At 37.8% G+C, this 18,883-nt stretch overlaps 1 protein-coding gene across 5 annotated transcripts in view; it reads right to left on the bottom strand.

The window, feature by feature from the left end:
* Nucleotides 1-18,883, bottom strand: part of FKTN (fukutin) — a 99,245-nt gene that overhangs the window by 62,448 nt on the left and 17,914 nt on the right. For all 5 annotated transcript variants that reach the window (XM_045042584.1, XM_045042585.1, XM_011288523.4 and 2 more), the window contains exons 3-5: nt 13,196-13,255; nt 7,226-7,429; nt 347-624 (exon numbers count right to left, since the gene is read on the bottom strand). In XM_045042584.1, the coding sequence (XP_044898519.1) occupies nt 347-624; nt 7,226-7,429; nt 13,196-13,255 (542 nt within the window). The remainder of the gene's footprint in view (nt 1-346; nt 625-7,225; nt 7,430-13,195; nt 13,256-18,883) is intronic.

Raw genomic sequence — 18,883 nt, 5'->3', positions numbered from 1 at the left:
AATATAATCAAGAGTTGTATTATTTTACGCATTGCTTCTGTCACTCAACATTGTGGGATTCATCTACATTGTTACACAGAGCACTAATCCATTCATGTCCCTGCTCTACAATACTTCACGGTATGAATACACAAAGTCTGGGGGCATTAAAAACAATGTTTCTAGTATTTCGTATGCGTATTTCCTAGCACGCATGTGCATGAGTTTCTTGCTGTTGGGTATTTACATTTCAAAACTGATTTGTGTGAATTACATGTTAGATTTAATTACAAAATGTAGGAAAAGAGTAAGAATTCATGACTGGACACTACAGGTTTCAGAACTCCCCTTTACCTCCTGAATTTACCTGTCAAAAGCTCCAGGATAACGGCCAAACTGTAACTTTCGAAAAGGAACAAATTTCCGGTCCACGCGTCCTTTGAGTCGTAAATGGCCGTGCCAGAGGTAGTTGCCACTCCTCTCATGAAAGACCACCAAGTGGATGGCATGATTAGCCAATCTGCAGATGTAGTGCAGGGGAATTTCGGTTCCAGAAAGTGAGTCTATTCCATCCAGCCGGGGGTCTTTGCTCTCAACCTTTAGGCACTGAAAGCCCATATTTTCAGCCGTCCGAAACCAGCCCTCCTAAAACCAAAGAAACACCAAGCTTAAATATTTAAAACCAAACACTGGTAGCAAAACTAAATGGATTCCTACATTGAGTCAAGCCATACACATATTTTGCTAATCTCCTCTTTGCCCAAAGATTTCAAACTAAGGGTGGCAAGTAGGGAAGGTGGTGGTGGGAGAATAAGGAGAATATCAAAAAGGGAAACTACGTAGCTCAGCACACATGTTCAAAGACACCCTTTATGAACATGCATATCAATCTCTTCCTTGGAGAGAATGCTCATTTTAGTGTTCTGTGGTTAGCATCTAAGGCAAATGTTAATGTAAGGATAGCACTTAAAATAAAACTTGTAATTTTCAATTTAACTTCTATTAATTTCTATCTTCAAATGTGCTTCAAAAGGGTGGTACTTTCCTCTCATACTTTGTATCCCAACGCCTTAAACTGCTACTATAATAGAAGTCCATCAGGATGCAAACCATCAGAAAACAGACGAAGGCATTTTCCAATATCATTAGTTATAGTATAAATCTCATGTAGTAAAATTAATCTATATGGTAGATTTTTAGTCCTAAGACCAACAACCAGTGCTATGGATGATTAAGCAGCATAAATTATTGAGAACACCTGAGATTTTAATAGTAGGCTTTGTAATTTCCAAGGAACTTTAATAAACATTATTGCATTTACATGACATCTATCATATAAAATAAGTAGCATAGGTATGATAGATTAAAAAACAGACTCATAGAAGCCTTAAAAAAAAAAAAAAAACAATAACAGGCAGAGCCACTGCCAGTACTTAGGTCTTATGCAACCAAATCCAAGGTTCTTTCCATTCTTAACACTACCTCTCTAGTCTCTATTTATATAATATGTATGAAGCTCATTCGCATTCATTATCTCATCTGATGCCCCCAGAATCTACTTGAGGTCGTCAAGGAAGATATTATTATATCTAGTCTACAGTTAAGGAAAACAAACTTCTAGGTGGTAATATCAGATTTTAACATTATTAAATTAAGGAGCTGTGTCTGTAAGTTTGTCTTAAAAGCCACAGCATTCATAAACATCCTTCAAGAGTACTTTATTCACATCACTTACTACTGTTGAATGTTATCTGGATTAGCTGTATCCTCACCCATGCTCTTATAGCAGACATAAACCCCTATCGTAGTATTGATTTTACTGCTTTTTAATTGTTTAAACTCCATCAATAAACTGCAAGTTCCTCAACCATAGGAATCAACAGAGTGACTAGTACCCAGCAGGTGCTCAATAGATATTTGTTGTTACTAGTGTTTATACTCTTATATGAAAGGAAGTGTTAATTCGGTAGAGAATGCTAACAGCAATGACAACTGTCCTCTCCTTTATGGATAAAGAACTAAACTGTGCCCTAGTCAAAGGAATTTGACTAGGAAATATCCTATAGGAAATATAGGATATAGGAATCCTATATTTAGCAATATAAATAAATATAAATCCTATATTTAGGAATATAAATATAGGAAATATCCTATAGCCAGTTCCAGGCCTGGCTTTACAATCTTCATAAAATCTTTCATGCGTTCCCTCTTACGTCTGCATCTAGGGAAGCAAAGAACTCCAAGGTGGAAAAACCGTTTACACAAATGAAACAGCCTATATCCCTAAATCTCTAGAGAAAAGTCATCCAGAAATATCTCTGACCAAGAATATCCACACTGTACTTAGGTAAAGACAATTACTCCTTTCTTGTGCTAAATCAATGAGATTTTAGGGATGTTTTTTAATAGCATCTAATGCAACTTACCCTCGTTAATGCAATTTCACCTTAATTCTCCCTATATTAGATTGATCAACTATGGCACTCCTCTTTTTCCTTTTCTCATTTGGTCTGCTAAGAGGTGGAAAGTACTGACTGAGAGTGAGAGTAGCTAATTCAGAGATGGAATCCACGGTGCAGGATGAAAGAAATGCATGATAAGTTGGTAAATCCAGGAAGAATTTAAAAGGCCAGCCAGACCTTGAAGGGGAATCAGACCCTGGGTTGTGGGAAGACTGACAGACAAAATAGGAGGAACTCTGAAACGGCTTATCTTATAATCGTGAGAGAAAAGTCAGAACAAAGTAGTTGCTCTGATCAAACAGAGCAAAGGCCTAGGTCAAGGCTGTACTGCACAAATCTACTTCCAGTTGCCTTTGGCAGTCGTTTGTTCACTTTATTGTCATGGTAATAATAAGGAATAATTACATGCAACTTATGTCTACAATAATTAGATCTAGTGTTCTAGATCTAACTTTGGGAGAAGGTTTAGGGAGGACAGGGAGAAGGTTGAGGGAGGTTTAGGGTTTGGGAAGGTTCTATGTGATGTCATATGTATAAAAGGACAAATGTGAACCTGTGTGCTTATTCTGGATACTGCTGACCTTCTGCTTCTTCCACTGACTGTGGTCATATTAGTGTTGCCAATTGTAGCTTATTTCCTTTCTTCTAAAGTACTGGTCCTCAAAGCCAGTGTTACTGTATCCAAGAGTCATTTAAAAAAATTGTGGGCATATTTTTGACTACCATAATGATTGAGGAAGACACAACTGGCATTTAGAGGCATAGGCCAAGAATACTAGACACCCTAAAATCCAAAATATGAAAATCTGCCTTGTGTCCTGAGTAATTTCAAATGTTCTATCAGTCCCGTAGTGAAAACCTTATTCGTAATCATCTGAGACCTCTACTTCCCAGGAATACAATAGCCATGTTAAAGGGGAGACAATTTTACTTTTTTGTTGTTGGAAACTTGCTCACTATTTTAAAAAACCACATTACTAACAATATCATTCATAATATGACTGTATATTTGAAGCTACTTGCATTCAATGATCTAACCGAAAAGTGCAACCATCTGAATTACTTCATTATGTTTTCCAGTGTAGTCATGACTGAGCATTTATATGCTGAAATACACATTTTCCTTTTATTTCTAATTTATATTATAGTTAAGACATCATATTGATTTAGGGGATTATGTATATAGGCAGGGTATAATTTCTATAAACCTCATTTGGGGAAAATAAAGGAACACTATAAAATACTCTTTGTAAAAAAGGTTTATAAGCTTTGTAGTCTTTTTCTATGTCGATTCCTAGTCCAGTAGGAATGGCTAACAAATACTGACGTTTAGGAATCAGTCAGTGAGAAGGTTGGCATAGCCTTACCAACCTTATGCTGAAAGTCACCAGTTTATGAAACACAGCCACAACAAAAAGCTTCCAACTGGTTTTCAGTTGGAACTGAACAAAGAGCAATTAACCTTGCAGAAAGCCTGTGTCATGAAAACCAAATAAAACAAATAACCATAACAAAAAATAAACACCCACAAGGGATTTAGAAAAACAAAATGTAGCAGGGGGCAAAAAAACTAAATAGAAAACAAAAAACATGACAATCTACAGAGCGAAAAAGACAAAACTGCACCCACAAAACAAGAACGCTATTATAAGAAACAAGAATACACAAAACTTTTTTAAAAATATAAAAATTTTGAGCAAGAATATGATAAAAATCAATGGCATTGTTAAAGATTTTGTTTAAAAGTAGAACAGTTAGAAAAAGATGAAAAAACATACAGCAAAGATAAGAAAATGAGAGAGTCAATTCTAGGGGTCCAACAGCCAAGAAGTAAAAAATTCTTTCTTTCAGAAAGAAAGAACACTTTTATTCAATACTATCCTGGAGGGGTTCCTATCTAAATCAATAACTACCTAAATCAATAACACAAGAAAAAGAAATTAGGTGTAAGGGTTAGAAAGGAAGAGACTAAATTGCCTTTTTATGCAGAAAATACAACCAATCACATTCAAAGAGAGAAAAGGAAAGAGAAGGTGGGAAAGGGGGTGAGAAAGGGAGAATGGGAGGAAGAGACTTTGGACTTTATCTGTAGAGTGCAGAGTTCAGAACAGTAGCTGGGAAACAGGATGCAGCATTTCCATCTACCTATAGTAATGAATTGGAAAAGGAAGAGGAAAAATATCCACATTACCCACACGCTGTCCCCACCCCACACAACACTATGAGATAGCAAGGAGTAAATCTTACCAGAAATGTGCAAAATCTGGGGCGCCTGGATGGCTCAGTCAGTTAAGCATCTGACTTCGACTCAGGTCATGATCTCCCGGTTCATGAGTTTGAGCCCCGGGCCAGGCTCTGTGCTGACAGCTCAGAGCCTGGAACCTGCTTCAGATTCTGTATCTCCCTCTCTCTCTGCCCCTACCCACTCAGCCTCTGTCTCTGTCTCTCTCTCAAAAACAAATAAACATTAAAAAAAAATTTTTTTAATGTGCAAAATCTGTAAGAAAAATTACAATATTCTAACAAAGCTCATCAAAGGACACTTGAATTAAAGGAGGTATATTTATGTTCATGGATAAGAAATCTTAATATTTTAACAATATCTAGAAACCTTTCATGCTTTTGCTGTCTCAGACTAGCCTGGATGATGAAAGAGACACGCGGTCCAGGGACTCCACTGCCCCATCTGCCAGCCAGCCGTCCTGAAGAAGCAGAGCTGCCTAGCTGACTGGAAGTTGAGCTTAGCTGAGACCAGAAGAGCTGCCCGGCTAAATGCTACCCAAATCACTGTCACAGAATCATGAAACGACACAAATGATTGTTGTTTAAGCCACTAACTTTAGTGTGATTGGTTACACAGCAGAAGCTAACTGCTGTATAAGTCAAATTAGAAATCAAACGTGCAAGTAAAAAAGAAACATTTTCAGATATGCAAGGTTTCAGCCTCCCATTCATCCGTTCTCAGAAAGGAATTCCTAAAATGTTGTGAAGGGGTTTACGGAACAATATAGGCGCAGCACATCAGTCTGTAGTAAGGCAAAATGAGCAAAAGCTCTGGAAGGGATGTCTCTAAGGGAAAAGAAATGGAACTGAGAGATTACCTGATGTGCTGGATTATAAAACATAGTTTTATGTTTCTGTTACAGAGTTTATACACAGGTTATTGATACACAGAAAGCCAGCCAACAAAACAGGAGAAGAAAGTTGTATAAGGAATATGATGAGATTAAACTAGGTAGCATCCAGGTGATTATACACTCACAAGGTCAACACTGACTACTAATTTAACTACAAAATGTGATTAATGATGATGGGAGAAGAGAGTGTGTATGGGCGTATAAATGGAGGCAGAAGAGATGATCAGTTAAGTTCTTGTTATTCATAACGTAAGTAGGAAATATTTAAAAAAGCAGAAGCAGAAAATTTCATCTGTAAATGAGAAGATAAAGCAGGTAGAAAGAGGTGAAAGTGGTTGACTCTACAAGGGGAAGTAAGGAGTGAAGAGAGAAGAGCAGACTGCTCTTCTTCCTTATGAGTTCTGCATCAGCATCTGACTTTTAACACAGTAGTCTAATTAAAAATAAATATTAAATTGAAAATACCACATCCTAACTTTTCCATAAGTTTAAGTATTTTCAAACTATAAAACTGGGAAGAAAGAAAAAAAAAAACATGCCAGCAAAAATCAGGTACTTATGTGGACACTTCATCTGTCTCATCACTGGCATCATTGCCTGGAAAGAACCACAGGTCAGAAAAAAGTCGGAGCTCAGTCTCGGCGGCCCTGTGGGAAAGCCCAGGGCAATCAAGAGACCGTGTAGCTTACACTGCTTTCCCACCATCGTCCTGGGACATAAGCCTACCTATCCGGGTTGAAGGCGACTAAACAGATCCCACGGCAGAGTTAGTGCACACTTACCATGGGTGGCTGACTAGCTAGTTAAGTTCATTTAATCTGGCGCTAATTTTCTTACTCTTACTTGGATAATTCCTCAGAATGAAAAATAGCAAACTTGGGTGGTTAGAGGTATTGCAGATAAAGAAGGAAGCAGATTTTTGGCATGTTTGGTTGACTTTTGCCTTGTAACCACTAAGCAGGATGAAAACAGACGCTTGAATTTTTTGGATACGCTTAAGAAGCACACTCCATTTGAGTATCAAACCATACTGCACACTTACAAAGAGGAAAGAACAGTGCTGTAGACTAGTGATATCGCCTTCATGTATACCTTACTTAGCAGATACTGAAAGTTCTTCACCAAATCCCTTTCTACTTGCCTGCCTACACTGATGGAAGTGCTAAATAGCTCTTTTTAGCCTCCTTCACAACAAGAAGACATATGAGTCTAGTTCTGAACAATGAGCTGGAAGCTGTTTACCAGATGCTTCTGAGAAAATTTTTGCTTCAAAGGACGCATTGCATCACCATCCTTTCCTCTCATCTTACTGCCTTAAACATGGATATGATGCCTCAGAACCAGGACAGCTGTCTTGCAATGATGAGAAAAATGGAGAAAGAACTTCAATAATGCCAGCCCTGACATGGTGCGCAGCTGAACTAATGTCAACAGCACCAATCTTTCAAAGTCTTGTTACACAAGAAAAATAAGCCCCCTATTTGCTTAGGACATTATTGTCTCCTGTTACTTATAGCTGAAAATACTCCCAATACAATTTATGAAAAGTTTTAAAGATTTTTTTGAAATGTTTTACATTTTAACTGGTTTAATCCCCTACTATTTTGTAAAAGACACAGTCTGTTATCTGAAAGCAAATCATCTTACCTCATTCTTCCATAGGTGATACCGCAGTGCAAATGCAGTAAAGTCTCTTGGAACACAGAAAAACTTGCATTCTGAAGTGGAGCCATGAGAAATATTTTTGACTTGTTCCAAGTCTTTATTAATCAATTCCAGAATCAAAGGATCGATAAGGAACACTGGTACATTTTGGCTGGATGTTAGCATAACAAATTTTTTAACTGCACGCTGTTTGAGAAGAAAAGAATCCCCTTTATTCTTCTCAACCAATACAACAATTTACCTTATTAAATTTTTATTCATTAATTTTATAAGAATATATATAAGGTTTACTCAATAGATACCATGCTTATTACTGTATTCAACAAATAAGCAAATAAATAATACATGGTCCCTGCTCTTAAGGTATACACAATTGACTGAGGAACATGAACAAATATGTATAATGCAAGGTAAAATACTCTCTAATAAAAATACATGCAACAGCTACTAAGTAACTGTACATCAAAAGAATAACAAAATCTTCATTAGAGGAAGTCTATCTGAGATAGAAACTTTGGGCTTACAAATTATTCCCTTGGTATTAGCTACAACTTTTTGAGCCAAAGTGGAAGAGGAAATACCAGATCTGTCAGATTTTAAAAATCAGTCATGTCAACCTTCTCAAATTCAAAATCAATCGTATGTACCATTTTTCTTCATATTTGTTACTGTTTAATAATGCTTATAAGCAAAAGATTCAAACTAAAATATCTTGCCTGCTTGACTATTTCCATATATAGTTTGATTTTCTAATAATATTTTATTTTTAAAAATTTTTTTAATTTACATTTATTTATTTTTGAGAGACAGAGAGAGAGAGAGAGGGCACAAGTAGGGAGGGGCAGAGAGAGAATGAGACACAGAATCCAAAGCAGGCTCCAGGCTCTGAGCTGTCAGCACAGAGCCCAAAGCGGGCTTGAACTCACAAATCATGAGATCATGACCTGAGCCAAAGTCGGACGCTTAACCAACTGAGCCACCCAGGTGCCCCAATATTGTAATATTTTAAAATAGAATTCTCTTGGGCAATGAGTAGAGTCCCCTACTGAAAAAACGAATTTCAAAATTACAAGGGAAACACAATAATCACACTCAAGAGTAAGTAGCACCAAGGGCAGCAAAGATCCATAGAATAACAGCATTGCTTAAAAGCATACTCTAATGGAAGTAACAAGGATTTCAAAGGGATGTATGCCCATCAGAAAGGTGCCTCATAGAATTAAGGGTAAACTCTTACTCCCCAAATCTGAAGAAATATGTAAAAACATAAATAAGGTAATAAATAAATAAGGATATTAAGACTTTTAAGGATAGGAAAAAAATGAGATAAAGCTAGGAATAAGTCTCTTACCATTTGTTTTTAAGGCAGAGTATGCAAATACCAAGACTACAATAATCTTTGCTCTAGAGTTTATTATCTCTTAGTGGGAGAAACATCTATAAGTAAAAAGCTAGTTAGAAAAACAACTTTATGCCAGAAGATTCAATAATGTAGATGAAATTAACAAATGTCTTTAAAAACACAATTAACAAATTACCACAAGATGAAACAGGAAATCTGAATTGCCCAATACCTTTGAACAAAATTGAATTTTTATATATGTTACGTATTGACATATATTTGTTATATATTCGTATATATTTTATTTATTTATTTATTTATTTATTTATTTATTTATTTATTTACACTGCCATCAAACAATAGCACCAAGAAGTAAAAACTCCAGACTCAGATGGTTCACAGGTGAATTCTCTCAAAGATTTAAGGAATAATACCAATTCTACAAAAACTCTTTCAGAAAACTAAGCAGGGAGGAATCCTTCCTAACTCATTGTATGAGGCCAGTGTAATCCTGATAACAAAACCTGACAAAAACATTACAAAAAAAATTACAGACCACCATCCCACATGAACATAGATGCAATTATACTTAACAACATACTACAAAATCAATTCCAGTAGTTTTATTAAAAAAAGGCCAAAAAAAAAAAAAAAGAGTAAATATCCTGACCAAATAGAGTTTATCCCAGAAATGAAAGGTCAGTTTAGCATTTGAAAATCAATCAATGAAATTTACTACATCAACACAACAAAGGGGGAAAACCCTATGAGAATTTCCATACAGAAAAAGTATTTAACAAAATTCAATACCTATTTTAATCAGTGATTAAAACCTGTCAGTGAACTAGGACTAGGATACTTTCTCAATTTGATAAACAGTATGAACAAAAGTATCTGTTTTTGAGTTTAGGAGTTCTTCATTAATTCTTGATACCCATCTTGTGTCAGGTACATGTTTTGCAAATATTTCCTACTCTGTGGCATTTCTATTCATTTTCTTAATGTGTCTTTTGAGGAGTAGAAGTCTTAAATTTTGATATGCTAACTTATCAATTTATTTTTCTTTAATGGTTGTTGCTTTCTGTGCTTTATACCAGGAGAATAAAAGAAATGATTCTGGAAGAAAGATGATGAAATGACCGACACTGGCATACATAAGGTGCTTATTAAATGTTTGTTGAATAAATCTCATTCAGCTTAGTGTTAAATGCAAACATGATGAACACGTTAATGGCTTCATTATAATTATTGATGTAAATATAGATTAGGGCAGGGTCTAGGAGAAATTCTGTAATTCACCTTCTAAATATGCCTTCCAGATTGTTATCAATGTAATCCCTGGAAACAGATGTCCAACTGACTCTAAAGCCAATTAATTTTAAATCAACATGACTATTATCATCTGGCCTTCAGTATTTCATTTTGTTTACAAGAAAGAAAAATGTCTTGTTGAAAACAGGGTACACTGACACTCTAATAGCCTGTTCATCTAGAAGGGCTTGATGGGACCCGTTCTTAGTGAAAGGCTAGCTCCTTATAATCATCATTTCATTTCCTAAGTGCTCTCAAGGCATCTGTTTAATAACTCATTCTAAAATTTTGTCAGGGCTCGGTATCACATTATTGATCAGATTTTGCCTTTCCTTCTGTGGGACCCAAGGAATTTAACAAAAATCCCCTACCCCTGGACAAGCAGAGCAAGACTAACTCCATTTTGTGCTACACCCACCATCTCAAGTATAACCCCCACCCTAGTCAAGCCGGTGAGCACACCCTTACTGGAAACCGGCTCATACAGGAATGCGGAACCCCTAACCGCCAAAGAATGTAAACCCCGTCTTTTGCCTGCCCAACTTGCACGCCAATTGCAGGGAGGATTCCTCCCTGCTCCTTGGTGGTCTCTCAGATTCAAAATCAGGAGCATTATACCTTCCTTCTAAAATACTAGAACGAAAGTATTTTATTATTTCTCCCCTTTAACGTGATGCTGCAAATGTCTAAGAGTGATTCTTAGTACCATGCAATGTAATTAACAGACAACCCATTGGATGTAGTGAGCTGCTCTTTAATTTTTGCTCACTGATCTTGAAAGTAAACCCATTTATTTTTTTTTAAGTTCATTTATTTATTTTGAGAGACGGAAAGAGAGTGTGAATGGGGAAGGAGCAGAGAGTGAGGGAGAGAGAGAATCCCCACTGCTGAGCCTGACATGGAGGCTCGATCACACAATCATGAGACCATGACCTGAGACAAAATCAAGAGTCAGACACTTAACCAACTGAGCCACCCAGGCACCCTGAAAGTAAACCCTTTTAAAAAAAAATCCATTCTTTTCTCCCACCTTCCCTGAATGAAAAAGTTGGGTCTTTCTGTTGCCTTCAGACTACCCTAAGTTCATAGAGCAAAACATCTGCTATTTTATATAAATTAAAAGTTCAGGGCGCCTGGGTGGCGCAGTCGGTTAAGCGTCCGACTTCAGCCAGGTCACGATCTCGAGGTCCGGGAGTTCGAGCCCCGCGTCAGGCTCTGGGCTGGTGGCTCGGAGCCTGGAGCCTGTTTCCGATTCTGTGTCTCCCTCTCTCTCTGCCCTCCCCCGTTCAAGCTCTGTCTCTCTCTGTCCCAAAAATAAATAAACGTTGAAAAAAAAAATTTTTTTTTAATTAAAAGTTCAACCTAATACTTCACAGTTGAGGAGCCTGGTATAGGATATCCCAGACTTACCTGTTGCACAGTCGTTCAAAGCCAACTGGTGCCAGCAATGACCTAAAATTATCACCTTTATTGCTGCTTCATAATTTTGAAAACCCACTTCCAATCTGAAGCTTCATGTCTCTGGTTAAAGAGAAGCCAAAGACTAAGGGTGCTGAGCCTGGGTGGCTTAGTTGGTTAAGCGTCTGACTCTTGACTTCGGCTCAGGTCATGATGTCATAGTTTGTGGGTTTGAGCCCCACATCAGGCTCTGTGCTGATGACGCAGAGTCTGCTTGGGATTCTCTGTCTCCTCTCTCTGGCCCCATGCCCCACACTCTCTCTTTCTCTCTCAAAAATAAATAAATAAACTTAAAATGTGGCAAGAAGAGAAATGCATACTTCTAAAGAAAAAAAAAGGAGAAACCAAAGACTGAAGTGCATCCACAAGAAATAACTGGTCATATCCAAAATGTATACTAATAGGATAAATGTAATTTTTTATTAGTAACAAGTAACCTAACATTGTTTTTCATTCGAAATTTGGTTAACAAAAAGGTAAGAAAACATATTTTGTAAATGTTTGGCTCTGAAATTTATAAACCCAAACAGGGACATACTGTACATATTGCTAGTTTTCCTTATCTTCAAGAGAAAACATGTTAAACATGAATAGACAGTTCTCCAAAGACAACCGGATGGCCAACAGGCACATGAAAAGATGCTCAACGTCACTCTTCATCAGGGAAATACAAATTAAAACCACATGGAGATATCACCTCACGCCAGTCAGAATGGCTAAAATGAACAAATCAGGAGACTATAGATGCTGTAAAGGATGTGGAGAAATGGAACCCTCTTGCACTGTTGGTAGGAATGCAAACTGGTGCAGCCACTCTGGAAAACAGTGTGCAGGTTCCTCAAAAAATTAAAAATACAACTACCCTATGACCCAGCAATAGCACTGCCAGGAATTTACCCAAGGGATACAGGAGGGCTGATGCATAAGGGCACTTGTACCCCAATGTTTACAGCAGCACTTTCAACAATAGCCAAATTATGGAAAAAGCCTAAATGTCCATCAACTGATGAATGGATAAAGAAATTGTGGTTTATATACACAATGGAATACTACTTGGCAATGAGAAAGAATGAAATATGGCCTTTTGTAGCAATGTGGATGGAACTGGAGAGTGTTATGCTAAGTGAAGTAAGTCATACAGAGAAAGACAGATATCATATGTTTTCACTCTTATGTGGATCCTGAGAAACTTAAGACCATGGGGGAGGGGAAGGAAAAAAAAAAAAGTTAAAGAGGGAGGAAGCCAAACCATAAGAGACTCTTAAAAAGTGAGAATAAACTGAGGATTGATGGGGGGTGGGAGGGAGGGGAAAGTGGGTGATGGGCATTGAGGAGGGCACCTGTTGGGATGAGCACTGGGTACTGTATGGAAACCAATTTGTCAATAAATTTCATATATAATAAAAAAAAAAAAAAGAAAAGGAAACATGTTGAATAGATTTTAATTCCTAATCATTGTCTTCCCTCATTCATAGTTCAATTCTGATTCATATATTTTTTCATTTGGGGATGCACCATAGTTCAGTGAGTGAGGATTTTGAAGGCAAACAGTTAGAATCTGCACTCAGCCAGCCACTTATTAGCCAACTAACCTTAAACCCTCTAAGTGAACTGAGGATAACAATATGTACTGACTTCATGGAGTTTCCATAAGGACTACATGAGATACTGCATGTAAAGTACTTGACACAGGGCCTACCTCTTCCCCTCCAACACCTACTCCTACTGTCCACCAAGGTAGTTATTATCATTGTCATCATTCAACAAATCCTTATTGACCACATACACAAATCAACTAAAAGAACATTGTAAATGAGGAATTTCATACTTATCTTACATACCCACTGTGTGCTATCAAATCCAATTCGGTTTCCCTTAGATTTTGATACACCAGCTCCATTCTAAGAAGATAACAAAAAAACATTTTAATAAATTCAAAGCTATCTTTCTCTGTCTTATTTTACTTGGCATACAGGGAACAAACTGGTGGTTGCCAGAGGAGAGAGAGTGAGGGGGATGGGCAAGATGAGTTAAAGGGAGTGGGAGATATATGCTCCTAGCTATGGAATGGGTAAGCCATGGGGATAAAATATACATAGAGAATACAGTCAATGGTATTGTAATACTGTTGTATGAGAGGTGGTAGCTACACTTGTGGTAACCACAGCATAACTGTTGAATCACTATGTTGTATATCTGAAACTAATGTAACATTGTGTGTGAACTATACTCCAATTAAAAAAAAAAGTCAGGTCTAGAGAATCAGAAGGAAGAAAGCATTATCAGTTTTCATCTGATAAGCCCCCAAATACTTTGAAAGTAACAGGAAAAAAGAATGTCTGATGGTCTAGAGACAATGGGAAGAATGTTTCAAGCTCAAAGAAGATCCAAAGAAGTTTCTTATGCCTTGAATGTGTTCTTTACATAGAAGACAGAAGGGAGGATACTAAAGAACAAGAAGAATAGCCTTACCCAACAAATGAAATATGCCCCAAGTTTCTAAAAAGGAGACTTGCGGCACCGGGGGCTCAGTGGGTTGAGTGTCCAACTTCAGCTCAGGTCATGATCTCATGGTGCATGAGTTTGAGCCCTGCATCGGGCTCGATGCTGTCAGCACAGAGACCACTTGGGATTCTCTATCTCCCTCTCTCTCTACCCATCCCCACCCCCGCAACACACACACACTCTCTCAAAAAAAAACAAAAACAAAAAAAAACACAAAAAACAAAACTCATCACACTCAAAAAAATTAAAAGGAGACTCATCTCCCCACTAAACTGCAAACTCAAGGGCAGGGACCAAGTCCAATCCTTCTTTATATTGCCAGTGCCTAGCAATGACTAGGTTTGTGGTTTGCTAAATGGAGGGAAGGAGAACAGAAAAGAGAAAGAGAGATACTGAGTAATCAAGGTAAAGCCAGAAGTGGTCTCTCCTCATAAGCTTTGCAACTTACACAATAACATTTTAATAGCAAGAGATATTTGAGAACAAACTACAAAGAGACAGCTCTGTAATCTTCATCCTTGAAAAGAGACTGCAAACTCTATAACATAGCCCTTGTTACTCATAGCCCTCCATGAGTTAATTAGACTAAATTTCTGAGCTGTTTGTTTTCTCTGCTGGATCATTCCCATCAGTATACAAACACGATATTATTTCTATCTTAAAACAAACAAGCAATAACTCTCTTGCATACCCACTGTATGCAACTAACAATTTTCCCCCCTAACAAGTAACAATTTTCCCAACTAACAATTTTCCCCCCTTAAGCAAAACCCCTAATGGGCGTCTGTTCTTATTGCATCCGATTCCTCTCCTCTTATAAGCTCTTGAGCTTAAATTCACTCTGCCAACTATTCATCAAGACCACCAATGACCTCCATGTTGCTAAATCCAATGGTCAATTATTTTTACTCCTTGTCTTATTTGATCTATCAAGAATTGTTGACCACTTGTGTCTCAAACACTTTAGTTGCATGGCTCTCCGAATCCCATACTTCTGTTTTTCCTATTTCTCTCTGGTTGCTCCTTCTTGTTCTTTGCTAGTTCTTCCACCTCCCTGATGTATGAGGGACCCCCAAAACTCAGATCATGAGACTTTTCTCCCTCTTTTTACTCTATGTTCACTTTCTTGGTACCTCATCTATTCTAATGGCTTTAAATACCATGTGTATGCTTACCACTCTCAATTTATATTCTCACCCACACCAGTCCTTTGAACTCCAAACATAGATTCAACTATCTACTCACCTTCTTCATTTGGATGTCAAATAGTCATCTGAAACTTAACATGTCTGGAAAAAGCTCCAGATCTCTAACCATCCCTCAAGCTTGCTTCTCATCTCAGTAAACAGCAACTTCTCCTTTCCAATCATCTAGGCCCCAAATACTAAAGTTATCCCTGACTCTTTTATGTCTCTTATACCCCACATCTAGCCCATGAACAAAATCTGGTAGCTCTACTTTCTACCGCTAGTTCCCTTGTCCAAGCCATCACCATCCTGTATAAATTATTAGAATAGACTTCTACCTAGTCTGTTTTAGCCCTTGACCCTACAATCTATTCTCAACAGAGCATCCATTCTACTACCTTTTTAAAAGAATCAGATCATGTCACATATCAGCTCAAACTTTCCGATGGTTCACAATCTCACTCAGAACAAAAGCAAAAGTCCTTATGGTTTACAAGGCCCTAAACAACATAAACTCTCTGACTTGACTTACTATTCTTTCCCACTCTCACTCCTCTATACTCACATTGATCTTTTTGCTGTTCTTAAAACTTCCAGACATGCTCCTGCCTTGGGACTTGGGACTTTCGTGCTTCCTTTGGTCTCTAGGTAGTATGCTCCTCTTCTAGATATCCACAGAGCTCATTCTTTTCAAATATGCTGTTTCCTCTATTTTTTAAATAATTTTTAAAGTTTATTTATTTTGAGAGAGAGCACAAGTAGGGGAGGGGTAGACAGAGAGAGAGCAAGAGGGAGGGAGGGAGGAAGTCCCAAGCAGGCTCTGCAGGATCAGCGCAGAGCCCGATGTAGGGCTCTAATTCATGAAACTGTGAGATCATGACCTGAGCCAAAATCAAGGGTCAGATGCTTAACCAACTGAGGAACCCAGGCACTCCGGTTTTCTCTATTATAATGGCCTTTCCATCTTTCTATACCTGGAGGATTTACACTCTTTTTATAAAACCAACTCAAAATATTATTTCATTCATTAAATATTCAATCATAACCTTCCTAAGTGGGTTATTCAGCAGATTTTCATTCCCTACAAACTTTGCACTTACCTAAGCTTGAAGGGTCAAGGATAAGGACATAGGAGGATACAGTTTTATAGGGGCTGACAATTATACAATTTTGGTGGTCCTTTTTTTTTTTTTTAATTTTTTTTTTCAACATTTATTTATTTTTGGGACAGAGAGAGACAGAGCATGAACGGGGGAGGGGCAGAGAGAGAGGGAGACACAGAATCGGAAACAGGCTCCAGGCTCTGAGCCATCAGCCCAGAGCCCGACGCGGGGCTCGAACTCACGGACCGCGAGATCGTGACCTGGCTGAAGTCGGACGCTTAACCGACTGCGCCACCCAGGCGCCCCTTGGTGGTCCTTTTTAATAAACAGAACGCAAAAATATATTTTGCAAACTTTACCAAAATATATAGCTGTATAACATATTCCTAAGCCTCCTTCAAGGGCCTTTGGAAGTGAGGGGCCCTGTGGTTTAAATCTCATCTATCTGGGGCACCTGGGTGGCTCAGTCAGTTAAGCATCCAACTCTTGATTTCAGCTCACGTCATGATCTATCTCACCCTTCATGAAATCAAGCCCTGCATCAGGCTCCGTGCTCAGGATTCTCTCTCCCCTTCTCTCTCTGCCCCTCACCCTCCTCTCACATGCACACTCACTCTCTCTCTCAAAAATAAAGAAAGAAAACATTAAAAAAAAATAAACAAATAAATTTCATTTATCTTAATGGTTAATCAACCTCTGGTGAGGTACAGTTACTGGCAACCAGTGGCTACAACCATAGCTGTAAAGGAGGAATGTAGTCCCTATCAAGCAATGATCCTACAAATAGAGAACCCAAAGAATAAATAACATGACCTCTCTTTCCTCCAGGTCTTCAATCTCCAGATGATGTTTCCCCTTGGCTGACCTCCAACTAGAAAAGGGAAGAGAGCTCACCTAATGCAGTCCATTGAGGTCAGCTCCCCGAGACGCAGACTATTAAAGACAAGATCTGGAAGGGCAAACAGAGACTATCTACCATACCATGGTAAGAAATCTGGATCTTACTCCATAGGTATGCTATGCAGAGAATAACTTGATCAGATATTTAAAAAAAATAACTGGGACAGCCGTACAGAGAGGATTACAAAAGCTAGAGACTAAAGAAGAGTTCTTAAACTATAACTAGTAAAGTAGGCAGAACAAGGTTTATGAGATGTGCTTTAAAGAAGTAACATATTGTCATTTGCTTATATGTCTCTTTATATGTTTCTTAACTTCTCTCCTCTTCAATCCCAAATTTCCCCAGTTTCTGACTTCCTAGACAGCAAGGATTACACTTGACTCTCATTTTATCTCATAGCCTAGTACTGTACTTGGGCACATAGTAAGTACTCAACAAACATTTGACAAATAGATGACCAAATGTTCTAGAAGAAAAGCTATATCAAATCAAGTGGTTTTTCTTTTTAAAGGCTAAAGATATTCCTATAGGATTGAGTAAAAATGTAAATGAAATGAGTAAATAAATGGAAAGATGGAATCAGATGCCGAAAAGGAGGGGTAGAAAAGGTCTTGTGGCTATTGAACACCACTGATAAATGAGTTAAAATAAGGGATATGTCATTAAAGAGAAAGTATTTAGCATATAGGAGGTGAAGATTTAAGGAAAAATTCTTTCATTTTTTGAAAGAATATCCAACAATCCGTTTCTTACAGAAACCAAAAAACAATTCTTTATTTTTTTTTAAGTTTATTCATTTTGAGAGTGACAGAAAGAGTGAGTGGGAGAGGGGCAGAGAGAGACGGAGAGAGAGAATCCCAAGCAGGCTCTGCACTTCAGCATGGAGCCCGACGTGGGGCTCAAAATCACGAAACATGAGACCATGACCTGAGCCGAAGTTGGACACCTAACTGACTGAACCACCCAGTGCTCCCAAAAACAGAATTCTTAATCCAGCATGATCATTAATCATGCCTACAGAGAATCAAACAGTAATACTTACAAAAACTGTTTGAGTTTTCAATAATTGATCTTTTTTAATTGTTTATAAATTTGTAATCCTAAGGATCAGAAACACTAACCATGGTAAATTCACCAACACTCCAGGCAGATTCCCCTTTTGCATCTCAGTGCCTTTCCTTATAGTAGATGCACTGCTCTCTTACTTACTCCCAAGTCACTGAAGTTCTTAGTACATAGGACTCATAAATATGATCTGACACAGTGGGAAAACTTTGCTTATTAATTAGCCAAACTGCTTGGCCAGAAAACCTATAGAGTGTAAAGTCTGGGGATACATAGAAGTATTTTTTAAATATCCCTCAATTCTAATGGAAGAAATTCCTTCATATTCTCCTGAACAATGGTGGTCATGGGGGCGGGGGATGTGGGGGAAAGGATCGGAAGAGGGGAACAATAGCATTTATCAAAGTTTACACACTAGATCAGATTATCAGATAGAATATTCTTCTTCCAGCAATGATCCGCACATTATCATTCAGAATATAAGGGAACTAGCCAGTAGTCAAAGGAGAGTTTTTAAAAATCATGATTCTTAGAGGATTTTAGCAAGCAACTGACCAACTCAAAAATTTCAAAAACCTTTGTTGCCATGATCTAAATGGCTGCAAGATTAATTTCCATTTCTAATAATGGCATATGAAATTGTTCACTGTGAATAACTATTGCCAAACTTGAAATCCAAACTCCCCTTCCAACTCCCTCCTGACCTTCTAACCAAACACACTTTGCAGCTCACTGCTCAGCCATAAGACAGACAGTTCCAGGAGTTCA

Source organism: Felis catus, chromosome D4, assembly GCF_018350175.1.
Source record: "Felis catus isolate Fca126 chromosome D4, F.catus_Fca126_mat1.0, whole genome shotgun sequence".
Taxonomy (NCBI): Eukaryota; Metazoa; Chordata; class Mammalia; order Carnivora; family Felidae; genus Felis; species Felis catus.
Note: the sequence above shows the minus strand (reverse complement) of the source record. Positions and strands in the feature narration are given on the sequence as shown.